Source organism: Mauremys mutica, chromosome 2 (assembly GCF_020497125.1).
Source record: "Mauremys mutica isolate MM-2020 ecotype Southern chromosome 2, ASM2049712v1, whole genome shotgun sequence".
NCBI lineage: Eukaryota > Metazoa > Chordata > Testudines > Geoemydidae > Mauremys > Mauremys mutica.
Window position 1 is genome coordinate 204,603,066 of NC_059073.1, and position 14,537 is coordinate 204,617,602.

Below are 14,537 nucleotides of genomic sequence, written 5' to 3' on the forward strand. Positions count from 1 at the left end.
TATCATCCATTGACATGGAGCTATCCAAAACTCAGGAAGAGATTTTGCCCACCTACTGATACCAATTGACAATTTAGGGTTTAGCTTATGGACTATTGAAAACATATGGGACTTCTGAAGATTGGGGTCTGCAGAGACAACAGGTATTGTTCATATTTTTAAACCTGTGTGCCTTAGTTTGTGGAATGCTTTTATTCCTGACCTTAGACGTAACCCTTCTGAAACCGTATTTATAAACCTTGATTTCAAAGACATCCAGCACAGAACATTAATTTGATTATGAGTTTATTTTTCTGTTTTTAATATCCTTTATGTCTTATGCCTAAGGGATGTCTAATTACTTTTGTTGATCCACACTGAACTGAAATGTAACAGCATTTCAGTTACATAACCTTGCAGGATTGGAACAGGATAGCAGATATCACCTCAATTTTTTTCTCCTAGTTTTCCCACACAGATGCTTTAATTTCAGAACAAATTTAAAATGCAAGTGGTCGATTAAGGAGAACAATTTGGGTTACTTTGGTCTAGCTTATAATTAAATGTTTTTAGAGCTACTCTAAAAGGAAACAATACAATTGTACTTATTGGGAAAATACAGGTAAGTTTTAATGTTAACCAAGGCCAAATACAATTAAAAAAAATTAATGTCTTCTTGTAAGTATATAATATTTCTATTTAATTTTAAAATGTTACTAAAATAGTAGAATGTGAAAAGCTTACACAGACCCTACTTTCTAATACGTTATAGTAAAAATTACCATTTATGGGATGAATTTATTCTCATTTACTGCACATTTACATATTTTAAGGCAATATGTTCTGTAACCTCAAAGAAACTGATTCCACACTTACGGAATTTTAAAATGTTTCAACACCAAGATGCCCAATAATTAAACCCACTCTCCTACACCAGTGTCCTAAGCCATGTCCCTCCCAATTTACACCTACCCAGTCAAGTATGTCCTGCTGATTGGGCCTAAAGACCTCGCTCTCCTACTGCTGAACTCTGTGTAGGGTCACGCATTGAATTGGAGATGCAAGCACCGATATCCATTAAGCTCTCCATCACCATGTACACAAGAAATTAATACTATCTCCAATAAACCGAACAGTGGTGGGCCACTTCTTTCTTACTCTTCCCCCTCTTACCTCCCAAACAATGTATGCTCTCTCTCCCACAAATAAATTAATAATGAAAGTTCTCCCAAAACACTTAAGTGTAGACTGTCTCACCTTAAACAAGTGATTACAGACCCCTTTGATGGGAAGACTGGGGAGCCCGCAGGCATCCTGTTTTAGGAGATGCAAGAGAGCAGGGGACCCTAAACCTAAGACTCAGTGCCTCTGCATGCCCCAGGTGTACAACCATTCCAACAGCAGCCAGCAATTAAGAGCTCCCACACAGAAGTGACAGCCCCATCATCCTGACAGAGCTAACTTTGCAGGTTTATGACGACATCACTTCACAGTTTACATTCAGTTCATATTTGGAAGGTTTTCTTTGCAACTGTAAGTATGCCAAAATTTTAGATGAAAGATGAGATTCTGGAGAAGTTGATAGCACTCACTTAGCAAAAGATTCCTACACATGCTGGGCAAATGGAGTTTAAGATTGTTAATATATAGTGATTTAATTTATTTTTAAATGTCCTGCATTTTGAATGTATGACAACTTGACATGCAGTTAAACTGAGCCGTGGATCTTTTCTACCACACAATCAGAAACTAACCTAGCTGCCAAACACCTGAAACATTTGCTGCTCGTCTTCAAAATAATGTAGTTAATATTGAAAAATGATTCGCTTTAAACTGCCTTGGTGTGGGGATCAGATTTAGAAGATTAACAGTTCATTCCAGACTATCTGAACAATTGGAAAATAATTTTAACAGGAAATTGCAATCCATGCTTTCAAATCTATAGAACATATGAAAATAATCATTAGACACTCAAGGTTTGCAAGCCCTAAACGTGACCTACTTTATGTCCTTGTATCTGTTTGGCAAGTCCACATTGCATTTTTCACTCCAGAACAAATGGCTAATACACTGACTTTGAAGCATCTATACATAAAATATAGCCAGCAGGCCAGCACTTATGTGGAACCCCACGGTAACAAATCAGCATGCATCCATGAGGGAGGGAAAAAAAATAAGAAATATTTTAGTTAAGCTTCCATAGGGCCATTCTAAACAATAAGACAACATTATGCAGCATATACAATATCTTTTCCAAATGTATCAGCCAATACTCGGCCACAAACAAACCTAAATATATGCAAATAACGTGAGTTGCTTAAGTTTCAGAATCTTATATTAGTCCAACATATTCCACTGGTAGATTTTCTTCTTTACTATTAATCATTTACATTGTGGTAGTGACTAGATGCTTCAAATCAAGTCAGTGCTCCCCTCTACAAGACAGCGTACAAAAATAAGTGACAATCCATATTTCAAGATTAGTGGATTCTGTCATAGTTGAGTTATAAAACAAAATGAGATGCTGCAATAGATTCATAATCATCTTTATGTTTAAAACAGATACTTGGAATCCTTCATATTTGGAAGATCCAGGGGAATTTCTCTCTTAAATCAAAAGCTTTCCAATGCATTGCTTGGAAATCTCAGACTGAATTCCTCTCCACCTCGTATTCTATTTAAAAGGCTTAATACATTTCACAATTGTTACAATACTTCTTAAAGCAGTTGAGTATTCCTAATTTTATCTGTGACTAGAACTGTTAAAAAAAATTAAGGTTTACTTTTCTACCACCACTTGTCTAAAAACCTCCTATTGTTAAAAAAATTAAAATATTCTGTTTCAGCAGTCTCTCTTTTAAAAGGCTCTAATTGTTTTCTACTACACTGAGTCAAACATGGCAGGAACTAAAGTGAAAAATATGCTGTAGCTGTACCCTATGGGTTTATGTACTATTACACATGAAATACTGACCTGGTGTTATAGGGAATATGTTAATCCAATCAAAGACCAACTTCTGACATTCAGACTAAATTAAGTCTATGAAACACCTGGTAACTTTTTTTTAAATGACCTCTCATCAAGGAAATAATTCAAATTTTCAGAGAGCACTTATGGTCTGTGCACAATAATGTATTAACTTCCTGCCAATGGAAGTTCTGATCATTTGCCAGAATGGAATGTGAATCCATACTAGGAAGTACAAAGATTTGATACTAAAAACAAAGTCAGTAATTGCAAGGCTTCACTTTTTAGTTTTCAGGTCAACCTCCTATTGCAAATCTAATTTTTAGATTAAAGTTTCCTAATTAACCACCAATATTTTTTTTAGTACTCCTCTGAATGCATCTGCACTGAAAACTGCTTTAGATAATGAAGATTTCAAGTCATGAGGAACAGAGATAGATACTAACAAAGTACAGCTTGCTGGTTCTTAGAGATTTGTTTTCCATGAGATTTAAAAGTTATAGTTTTAAAATAGTGACTATAGAATAAGCATATTCCATTTTGTCAAATGAATTTGCCAATTTTCACCTCTCAAAAACTACAACCTTATGAAGACAGTCTCTATCATGTGATTATTTTCTGAACTCATCCTTGTTTAAGGACAGCATGATTCCTAACTTTACCAACCAAAAATGTATTAATTTTTCAACATGTAAAGAGCTACGACCAAATGGGGTTTTGTGCTTCATGACAAGTTATGCAGCTGAATGCATGTTTATAATGGAACTTTTAAATAAGCCCCAAACTCAAATTGTTTTATTCCAACTCACATTCTTCATTTCCCTGAACTGTGATTTGTAATGAGTTAGACCCAATTTGACCTAGATTTGTAACTCAACCAATGAGTACTATACTTGTGCACATTCTCTTATAGGGACACAATGATTACACAAGCTATCAGTTCAACTGGATTACATAATATTGAGACACTTATTGGTTAATTAAACTACAGATTAGATGGAAGTATTGATGAACAAGGACAGTTGGCTATTACAGGATGCGCCTATTTTAAAATTTCTACTCATTACATTGTTCATCACAAAGTTACAAAAACATGAGCAAAATCCAAGCAAGCTAAGTAGTTTTTGATCCACTTCAGGATTTCAAGTTCAAGGAATGAGGGCAGGACTGAACAGCTACCTATCACTAAAGCATACTTTTTTTTTTTAAATGTACCTGCCCTGTTAACTCAGTTACACATCCAACAGTTAAGACAGCAATTTGGTTCAAAACTAAACAGCAGAAAAGTAACACTATCTTCCATCAAATTAACAAAGCAGTGAGGCATAGTCAATGTTTTCTGTAGCAAACTACCTGTTGTGAGACAGGTTCATTTAAATTCACAAGATGGGATTTTTATATAAACATTAAAATAGAATCAGTACAGGACTCCTTGTTTGTTTTTAAAGGTCAAAAAAAATAAAACACCCAGCTTTACACTTGCCTCATTTAGTTTCCAAGGTACTGCAGATATTTCACTTTGATCACACAGCTACATCATACATGTAATCAGGGGGAAAATGAAAGTTTGACACCCAAACAGCATGGATAGTAATTTAGCATTATGGGATAAACTCATTAGCAGAAACATTCATCTAAAGTAACTAACAAAGTTAACTCATATGCCGAAGAACAACCGTTAATTTTAATATCCCACTGTAATGAGCAGGATTAGTCACACGTATCTGTGGTTGTTTGAAGATCTCTGAAGTCACTGGAAAAAACACTATCTGCTTATACAGTATTTGTATTTGTTTGTCATCATGCAAACTATAAATGTTTCTTTACATGAAGGCTTGGATTCTGTAGCAAAATTTTGGTGCCACAAACACAGGATACACAGGGTCCTGATTACTGATGTGCAAGAAGGGATCCAGCTAGACTTTCAGATCCCCAGCTGAAACTGTTTCATTGACAACTAAAAAACATCTTTACTTGTAGACTGAACACACATGATGCTGACCTCTAGACCTCAATAACTTCCACTACATCATTTTTGCAGTCACTTTTCAGTACATCTACATTAATGTTTCTGCATAGGTTAGCACAACACCCCCTCTCTGCTGAAGGCTCTTTATCTTCCCCATTTTCCGTCCCTATTCATCTGCCTACGTAACAGAAGACAAAAAATGAAAGTTCAACTGGACTGTATGCCCTAAAAAAACACTTTAGAATTTAACAACATTTTAAAAAACAAAAATGGTAAGTATAATATACATTCTAATTAGCTTACACAAATGAGGTAAACACGTGAATAGCTGAAACTTCAGTTACTCCAAATTCTTTTGGGGAAGGTGAATCACCAATTAGATGCATAAAGAAAACAACTCACCTACTACCATGAGCGTGAATTCAAACCCTCTCTTCACAGACTTTCTGTAAACTTGATTTGGGAGATTTGCAAACCCCACATATCCTTCAAGGTTCTTCTGTTGCTAATGCAAAAACAAAGACATTTAAATAGTCAAAAGAAATGCTTGTAATTTTCTAATACACTTCAGACTCATCTTTGTTAGCTTTTAACATCTGTACAACTGTTATGCCAATCCTGATTAAGTCAAGATGTTTATTCATTAAATTGTAGACTATTTAAATTGCAGCACCAAGCAGAAGGCTGGAGTGGGGGCTAGCCAGCAATTGTCTACAACGGTATTTTGCATAAATATAGCTATACCATGGTGGTGGTACTGGTGCAAACTCCCAGTGTACATGGCACTCCAACAATGTAAAAAGTGACTTAGGCCATGTCAGCACTATAGACTTCTGCCATCACGCTATGTTGATCGAGTGTGAAGAGGTGTGATCCCTGACTGAAATAACTTGTCAACAGAAGTCTCTACTGTGGATGCAGTTATACCAGAAAAGATGCACTTTTAATGGTACAAAATATTTTGCTTGGGGGGGGGGTTGGTATGATACTGGCAAAACTGCACGTTGTATCAGTATATCTGCATCCACACTACCAGCACTTTGCTGATATACTTTACCTGTATTCCTATATCAGTAAAGCACTCCTAGTATAGCTATGCCTTTGCATTGGCGCAATTTAGCCCAATCTGAAACTGAGCCAAGTCACACCAGTGCACCACTTCTACATGGGATCATCACTAGTGCAGCTAGTTCAGTGTGATTGTACTGGTACAAAAAAAACCTACTGTAGATGTAACATAAGTCTCCATTTCCTCACCAGTAGTTCAGAAGGATGCCTTTTGTAGGGAGAGTTGGGAAGGATGTGGGTGTTGTCAGTGCCTATTTTGCCACCTATTAATAAAGGCTTTTGCAGGTGCTTAATCCTACCCCTTCTTCAAACTAGATCAGTGGTTTTCAACCCACTGGCCACTTGCAGCCCAATCAGCACGCAGCTGTGGCTCATGTGACATCCCCAGGGCCATACAGGTAGTATATATATTGTGTGGATGTGGTCCATGTAACGCAGAGAGCTACATATGAGGCCCACAATGGTAAACAGGTTGAGAACCACTGATCGAGAACCAGTAATACACACATGGCTGGTATCTCCTGCTGTTGCTTTAAAGGAATCTTAGGACTGTTCGTTTCAGATTTGTGAGGGGGTGGGGCTTGTTTTTAAGGAACAGAAAGTTTAGTTTCATCCTTTATGGCAAATTTTTAAATGGTTTTAAATGGTTTCTCTCACCGGGGGGGGAGGGGGGGAGGAGGGGAGAGGGAGGGAAGGAGCCTGTTCCATCACACTGTGCTGGGGGTGGGGGTGTTAAGCTGCTGCGTTCACCCCTATGCTATACTGTAAAGGAGAAGTTGCTTGATCCCAACCCCACTCACACTAGGACCAGGACAAATAAAAGCTTCTACACACCACTCAGTGAAAAAGTCTTTGACAGCCCTATGAAGAAACTCTAGGTGGAACAGTAATTTCCCATAGAGAGTGGAGGAACCTTGTGTCCCCAGAAAAATTAAAAACAACCTATATTGGTTTATTACTGACCACTACTTTTCTGAATCACCAGTGGGTTAGAGAGTAATACTGTCTTCAATACTTGAGAACAAAAACAACTAGTAAAGCGAATATGCACAGCATAGAGCTTCCCAATTTAAATGGGAAGACGCTCATGATGGATTTTTCAGTGACAGGTCCTCAATTCTAGAACCCACTTCCTCATTTGCTCCAAGGGAGCCTAGATCTGTTGATTTCAGGTCATGCTGCAAGGGTTATTTTTTCAGTTTCCCTTTCCCCTTTTGAGCAATAAAGCCACAATTAAATTGCATAAAAGAACAGGATTGAGCCCCTAACCTACATTACCTTGCAAGTACATTGTGCACAATATTTTTACCAACAGTTGCAAATTAATACAGTTCAGAGCAGTTCTATGTTGTTAGCGTTGCCATGCTTTTGCACTAAGACCCTAGGCTAAAAATCTTTAGCCTCAGTGCATGTGCAGCAGACATTTTGTAAAATAATATTATGGGTGTGGTTTGGTTTTTTTAAACTCAAGTGGTTAAAGGCAGTAGCCATTACTGCGTACTATGACCCATCAGTTTTCATTTTAGGAAAATGCTTTTTCATATATATATTTTAAAGAGAACATAAGTTAAAAACTTTGCTATAGTATATTTCACACTTGTGTCTTTTCATTAGTACTGTCTATACTCAGTAAAAGCATTGTTACAGTAAAGATATCACAGCAACAACAACAACAAAAACTTACCTCATACACGTCCTGAATCTCTGGAGGAATAAGTTACTTTAAAAAGTCAGTTACTCTACAAGCTTTGATTTGATTAGATGCAGTGTTGTCTTTTTAATCAGGGTGGTCAAAGAGTTATTTAAACTATATACATTTCTTTTTAAAAATAAACCTATCCATAATCTATTACAATCATTTAAAGATATGCTGCATCAATGAGACCTCTTTTTAATGAATTAAACAGTGCTGCTTTTTTCATTACACAAAAAATGGAGGGAAGGAAATATCTAACTTTTGAGATTATCTCAAGCTTTCTAGGTATAGCACACCATGACTGGCTTATTAAATATTATTTTCAGCCTTTAATATGGAGTGAATTTTGGTATTTTATTTTTCCAAATGTAAATACTTTCAGTTAGTTGTGTAGTAAAGCTTTTGCATTCATTATTTTAGGTTTCAATTTAGTTGGAGATGCAAAGAATATGTCCTTCACCTCAACTAGTTCAAAGTTGAGAAGTTTTCCCTCTTGCAATTATGAATTAAAAACTAGGTGAGAGGATGAGATCTACCAGTCCTAAAAACCTAAGTGACACGGGACCAGATTTGCAAAAGGTATATAGATATCTAATGGGATTTCCAAAAGTGCCCAAGCAAATTAAGTACCTAAATAGGGCACTTAAACACCTTTGAAAAGTCTGGTCACATAGTGACCAGAAATATCTGTAAATTTAGTGAGCTTTTAAATGCAAAACATATCTTGGTACTTTTTTCCTAAATTTCTTATGTATCCAGTACATTAAGGTAGTTTTATTTAACAAACAAAAAAAACTTTATAATGCTGGTTTTGTGCATTTTTATTGAATTCCAATTTCAATCCAAATGCAGCTTGACAAATGCTGAGTAAAAATTACTAAAGAAATGCTTCATTCTCCATTTTCTAGCATAATAAAACAAAAATAATTATCTGAATAAACGCATCTTAAACTATATAACTGACTGAGGTGCAATGACTGAGTGATTAAGGTGCTCAACTACAATCCTCAACTTCATGGGTTCCCATCTTGCTCGTTCTCACAATAGGTCACCTCCAGTTCACTCAGCTGTAAAACGGGTACCTGACCCATCAGATTAGGGCAGTCAAAGGCAGTGAGGCATAATGCTGGCCACATCAGTCTCTTGTGTACTGCTGGCTATGAAACTGACGTGCCTTACACTGCATCAGCCTGATGAGCCATTGTATTGGAGAAACTTTGACTTCACTATATAATTGCTTAAATAAATGTACAGATGCAGCATATACTCCTGGTTAACAAAAAGTAGTACCAAATTTAGTACAATGTTAATTATAAATCAGCATAATATAGTTACACACATTAATGAGAATGAACTTCTCTTCAGGAAAATAACCAAATGTAAAATGATAAAAATCAAGTTTAAATCATAGTTTCCTGCTTGCTGATTTAAATCATGATTAATCCCATTCCGCTTTTTATGACTTTCTATTTTCCAGCAATTTACTAAATTCTTAGCTTTTAAATTCCTCAAATGTTTTTCTAAAGCTGTTTTTGCTACTATTTAATTGATTTACTTCCACACTGTGAATCATTATACCAGGCCAGAACATCTAGTTTTAAATACCTACACTAGCTTAACTTTTTTATCCTTAGCTTGATCTTCATCCAACTGTATTCTGTAAAGTTTTAGTTCAACAGTTACTCTAAACAAACCAACACTGTTTTTTAGTCTAAGTGTAATTGTAAGAGTAATGATACTCACAGCTACTTTGTAAACAACATATTTCCATCATTCCAGTGTTCCAGATATTGAGAGAGTACATCCAAGGGTAACAGTAAAAAGTGGTGAATTCCAAGCATTGCAACGACAGGTCCAGCAGCACGCAGCAGAACACAAAGCAAGGAGAGGAAAAATCTAAAGTTACTTACATTTGATCAACAATCATTTTAATAGTCTACAGCATAGCTTATAATTTGATTTAAAAACAACCAAATGTTTATTCCTTCATAGTACAGACTACACTAAATACATACAACCATAATTTGGTTTCCTGGAGCCTATGATTACAATGCAGTCTTAGTCCACAATCACAATTTTTTTGCAACATGACCACCACCTCTTTCAGTGAACAGAATAGATGGGCTCTTTAAATTTGTTTCTCATTCAATGTGTGACCCAGGCCTTTTTAGCAGACACCATCCAAACCCCACACTGAATACAAAATTAAGAATTTCCCCATGATCTTGTCTGTGGTATTCTGACTAGTACCCAAGTGCTATACAAACAATATCATCTTCACAAAATCCCTGAAAGATTCCGCATTTTACAGTGGGAGAACAGAGGCATAGCAATTAAGGCCAAAACCATCAAAAGTGCCCATTACTTTTGGAGTTCCCAATTTAAGATACCTATGGCCTGATTTTTCAGAATACTTAGCATTTTTATTATATTTCTTATGTTCAATGTATAGCTCCAATTAACTCCACCTGCAGTTTAAGCACTTGGCACTTCTGTAAATCTGGCCCCAGGTATCTTGAATTAGGTGTCCAGAAAATGAAGAACACAATTAGTGGCCACAAGTGAAAATTCTGGCAAGTGACCTAACTAGCATCACATAGCAGAGGCACAAATAGAATCCATTTCTCCAGGGTGGCATTTAAGTACCTTGACCACGAAAGCATCCTTTCTCTTCCTGCCATTCCTTGCCCTGTCCACATCACACCTCTGCAACAAATGAGGTAGGGGTCCTACAGACACCTTTATTCACTACACAAGCCTAAATTAAACCATGCTCAGTGCACTAGCCATGCCGTGCACTGTATGAGGGAAAAAACAGTATCTAATAAAATTAAAGACTACCATAATACACACTCACATGGGGGCCAAACTGAAGCTGCATGAGCAATCACAATTCTGGTATTTCCTAATCTTTGAGGGCTTGGCAACTGTAATTTTTTTTTAAATGTAGTTTTTATAATTCTTCATTTTTTAAAAAGTAAGTAGGGAAAAAACACACATCATGCAAAACCACACAGACCCCCACATGAATTAAGCAGCAGGTTTGGAATTACTTGAACTAAATGAGTAACTGGTAGCACCCTCCAAGTGAGCCAGTGACTAGAGGGGGATGAGAGACACTTTGCTAGTGGCTTTCCCAGACACCTGCTGACATGATGAACCTGGATTCAATTGCACTTTCTGGAGGAGTGTTCTTTACTGGTCATAAACTCTTTTGTACCATCCCTCAAGCCTGTCTGTACCTCTCTGCTCCTATCCACCCACTGCCAGTTGCGTCTCAGCCACCTCACCTCCCTTCTCACACCCAATTCATTCATGGTCAGCTGCTTCCTCTTCCACACTGCCTGGGCATCAGCAGCAGGAGCAAAGGAGAAAGTCTCTCTGCTCTCAGTTCTGCTGCCTGGTGACTGTGGGGCCTATTTCCTACCCTCCGTCTGCTCACAAATCCAGGCAGAGTTCCTCTGGGCGGCATCCACTGGCTCCCTTGATGTCTTTGAGGAGCAGTGGGTGCTGTCTGGGGTTCTCTGCTCGGTGTCCCATCAGGTTCCCTTCATTTGACCCATTGACCTCACTCCTGTCCCTGTTATCTCATTAGTTGTTCCCCGCAATCACTTGGTTTCCAGGTCCTGTGGATATTCCCCTTAGGCTGGGGGGAGGTCCTTTAGCAGTGAGCGGACTTGTGCCCACCCACTTCCTGGATCCCAATAGGATCACAATGGTCCCTATACCTCCCAGCTGCTAGAAGGAGCAATTGCAGATAAAGTCCTGCTCAGCCCCTGCAGCCCAAGACAGAGCATACTCAGTCACTCTGTGGGTGTTAGTAAATGCACAGTCTGACTGACACACAGCAGCTGTTTGGAGAGGTAGCATGCTCAGTGCGGAGAATCTTTTGGGAATTTAGCTTCCAGTCTCTAACACACCTCCCACTGAGCATAGTGAACTTCAGATTTTCAGAGGCTTGCAACTTGGCGAGTAGGCCTTCATGGGATTAGCAAAAGGAACATCCCTAGCATCTGGGTGACCTCCAATGCCCTTGCCAAAATGTGGCAGAACTTTTTTTAAAAAAAGGTGTTATTCTGTCACTAATGTGGGCAAAAAAAAATTTCCTTGGCTTTCATCTAAGAAATGGCTCTACTGTACCATTTTAACTGAAACTTTCCCCAAAAGTTCAGCCTGAGCCAGACACCTATGATGGAAAATTTAGCCCAAACAGTTGACTTTTGGCACAGTTACAAGCAGCTGAAAGCAGGATTTGAAAATAGAAAGCATTAGGCAACCTTATGCACATTTGGGAACATTTTATAGAATGTAATGTGCCACATTGGTAAGAAATCCAGATAAATGGAATAATATAAAAATAATAATAATAATTGGAGATATACCAATCTCCTAGAACTGGAAGGGACCTTGAAAGGTCATCGAGTCCAGCCCCCTGCCTTCACTAGCAGGACCAATTTTTTGCCCCAGATCCCTAAGTGGTCTCCTCAAGGACTGAACTCACAACCCTGGGTTTAGCAAGCCAATGCTCAAACCACTGAGCTACCCCTTCCCCCTGTACAAAGAATGCAGCCTGTACAAAGAATGCAGGCTTTTCTTTGCACCTTAAGAAACTGCACTTGCTGTATCTATTTTTTCCCCAGTAAAGATGTTTAAACAGCTCCCCCTCAGAACCCTACCCTATATTCAGTTTATTTACCTCTATGTTTTTACTCAGCTGGCTACAGGCCCAAGATGCTGTGAATAGAGTTAATTAGTAGAATTTCTAGTTTTAGGTTAAAAGTGACTTAGGCCATGTCAGCACTACAGACTTCTGCCGCCACGCTACGTTAGGTTAAATCAATAAACCACAATTGAAACAAGTAGTTTGTTAACCTATCGTATATTTAAAGAGTTTAAACACTGTAAAAATTGTAAGATTTTGGTGGACCCTTGAAGTCTCCCACACTTGCTGGAATCTCAAATCTTCATTGCGGATTAAGATTGACACGTCAAAACACCACTGAAGACTACTGATAAAGAGGTTTTACTCTAAAGCTTGTCATAATTTACCTAAAAACATTAAAAACTAGAAAAGTATACTCCTGTTAATAGGGTGCATAACACTGTTTCTTCCTCTCACTATCATTCTACACTCCTGAGACATTCCAGAAGCAAATGACCACGTAAATACCTGCACACTTGCTCTGCAACTGGCAATTTCTGTTACAGTGATATTAGGGATGGAGTACTAGAGTGTGGTCATTTAATACCAAGGTGTATAACAGGACTGTGGAAGGCCCTAGCATCTGCTTTTAGGCAGCACTATCAATCCTGTTTTTATGAGCACTACAAAAATTGGCCAAATTCACATAAAACTCACCCTGAACAAGTGTATAGTAGAAATGGCATAAAAGGGAAAACAAGTTATCCTGTCTTATCAAATTATGCTTATCCAAAACTTCTACAAATGGGAAGAATTTTTCCTTTCAGTATTCAGTTGAATGCAGAAACATCTGCTAAGTCAATAATGAATAACTGTTATGAACAGGGTAGCAAAGGTTTAGCACTGACAGAAAGGAAACCAGTAGAGCTACTCTCACCAGTGGGAGTCAGCTGCAGCCAGCAGAAATTGTAAGGCTTTTAAGAAAGTAGGATAATTTGGCTTTAAAAAAGGAAAATGTAAGGCTCTGCCCATGCAAGAAAATTAAGCTAACTGATTAAAAAGCACCTCACAAGATAACAATAACTGCAGCTTTCTACTGAAATATCTACAGTATGCCCTGAGTCCAGCTGACTGAGTCTCAAACTAGCACATCTGATGCACTGTCAACTCAAGTGTCATCTATGCCCAGTTAGATTTGGAAGAAGAGCTGGAAGCCAAGAAGCTGTGAGAGCAAAGCAACTCATGCTGCTCCTCTTGCTGCAATGCCAGACAGCAATCACCCATGGGTATTGCTCACCAATACTGATAAATCAGCTGCCATTTGTCAAAACAAGAGACTCAACCAGGAAATCAGCTAGTCACCAACTAAGGCACAGCAGAGCTAGAACAGAGGACAGCCAGAAGTAGCAGGACACTGGGAGGTTATAGAGAGGAGTCAGAATGAAGCCTCCTCTGGTGAGTCACAGATGAATCATCTACACCTCTACCCCTATATAACACGCCCCAATATAACACGGGTTCACATATAGCGCAGTAACCCCAGAGCTCTGGCAGCAGGACTCGAGTGGTATTTTAAAGGGCCCGGGGCTTCAGCTGCTGCAAGGAGCCCCGGGCCGAGCCCTATAAATCACCGCTGGAGCCCTGCTGCTGCTATCCCGGAGCTGCGGCAGCGGGGCTCGGCTGGCGTTTTAAAGGGCTTGGAGCTCCGGCCGCTGTGGGGAGCCCCGGGCCCTTTAAATCACTGTCAGAGCCCTGCAGCCGCTATCCCAGGGCTCCGGCGGCGATTTAAAGGGCCAAGGCTCCCTGCAGCCAGAGCTCCGGGCTCTTTAAATCACCGCTGGAGCCCTGCCACCGCTACCCCAATATAATGGGCACGTTCACCTAGAACGTGGTAGGGATTTTTGGCTCCTGAAGACCGCGCTATATCAGGGTAGAGGTGTAGTGGGGAAAATGAAGGTCAGAAGCTGGGGGCATTTCAGAGCTAACATGGGTTACGTTGCTGACTGAGGGTTAGCGCAAGGAACAGAGAAGACTCGGTTGGCAAACCAAAGAGGTTCACCAGTTGAGGGACTGGTCAGCTTTAACAGCCCTCCTATCTTAATCATAGGGACATATGGGCAAACCTTAAACCAGTGGTCCCCTAACTTTTTACGTCTCCCCTTCTCTCCCCCCCTGGGAGCTGGCTCCGGGGGGGCGGGGGGGGGAAGAACGACAC

At 39.0% G+C, this 14,537-nt stretch overlaps 1 protein-coding gene across 3 annotated transcripts in view; it reads right to left on the minus strand.

The window, feature by feature from the left end:
• SEPTIN7 (septin 7) overlaps positions 1 to 14,537 on the minus strand; it is a 131,345-nt gene that overhangs the window by 99,411 nt on the left and 17,397 nt on the right. For 2 of the 3 annotated variants that reach the window (XM_045004782.1, XM_045004780.1), the window contains exons 2-3: positions 9,424 to 9,428; positions 5,319 to 5,421 (exon numbers count right to left, since the gene is read on the minus strand). In XM_045004782.1, coding sequence (XP_044860717.1) covers positions 5,319 to 5,421; positions 9,424 to 9,428 — 108 coding nt within the window. The remainder of the gene's footprint in view (positions 1 to 5,318; positions 5,422 to 9,423; positions 9,429 to 14,537) is intronic. The other variant, XM_045004781.1, reaches the window with a different exon arrangement.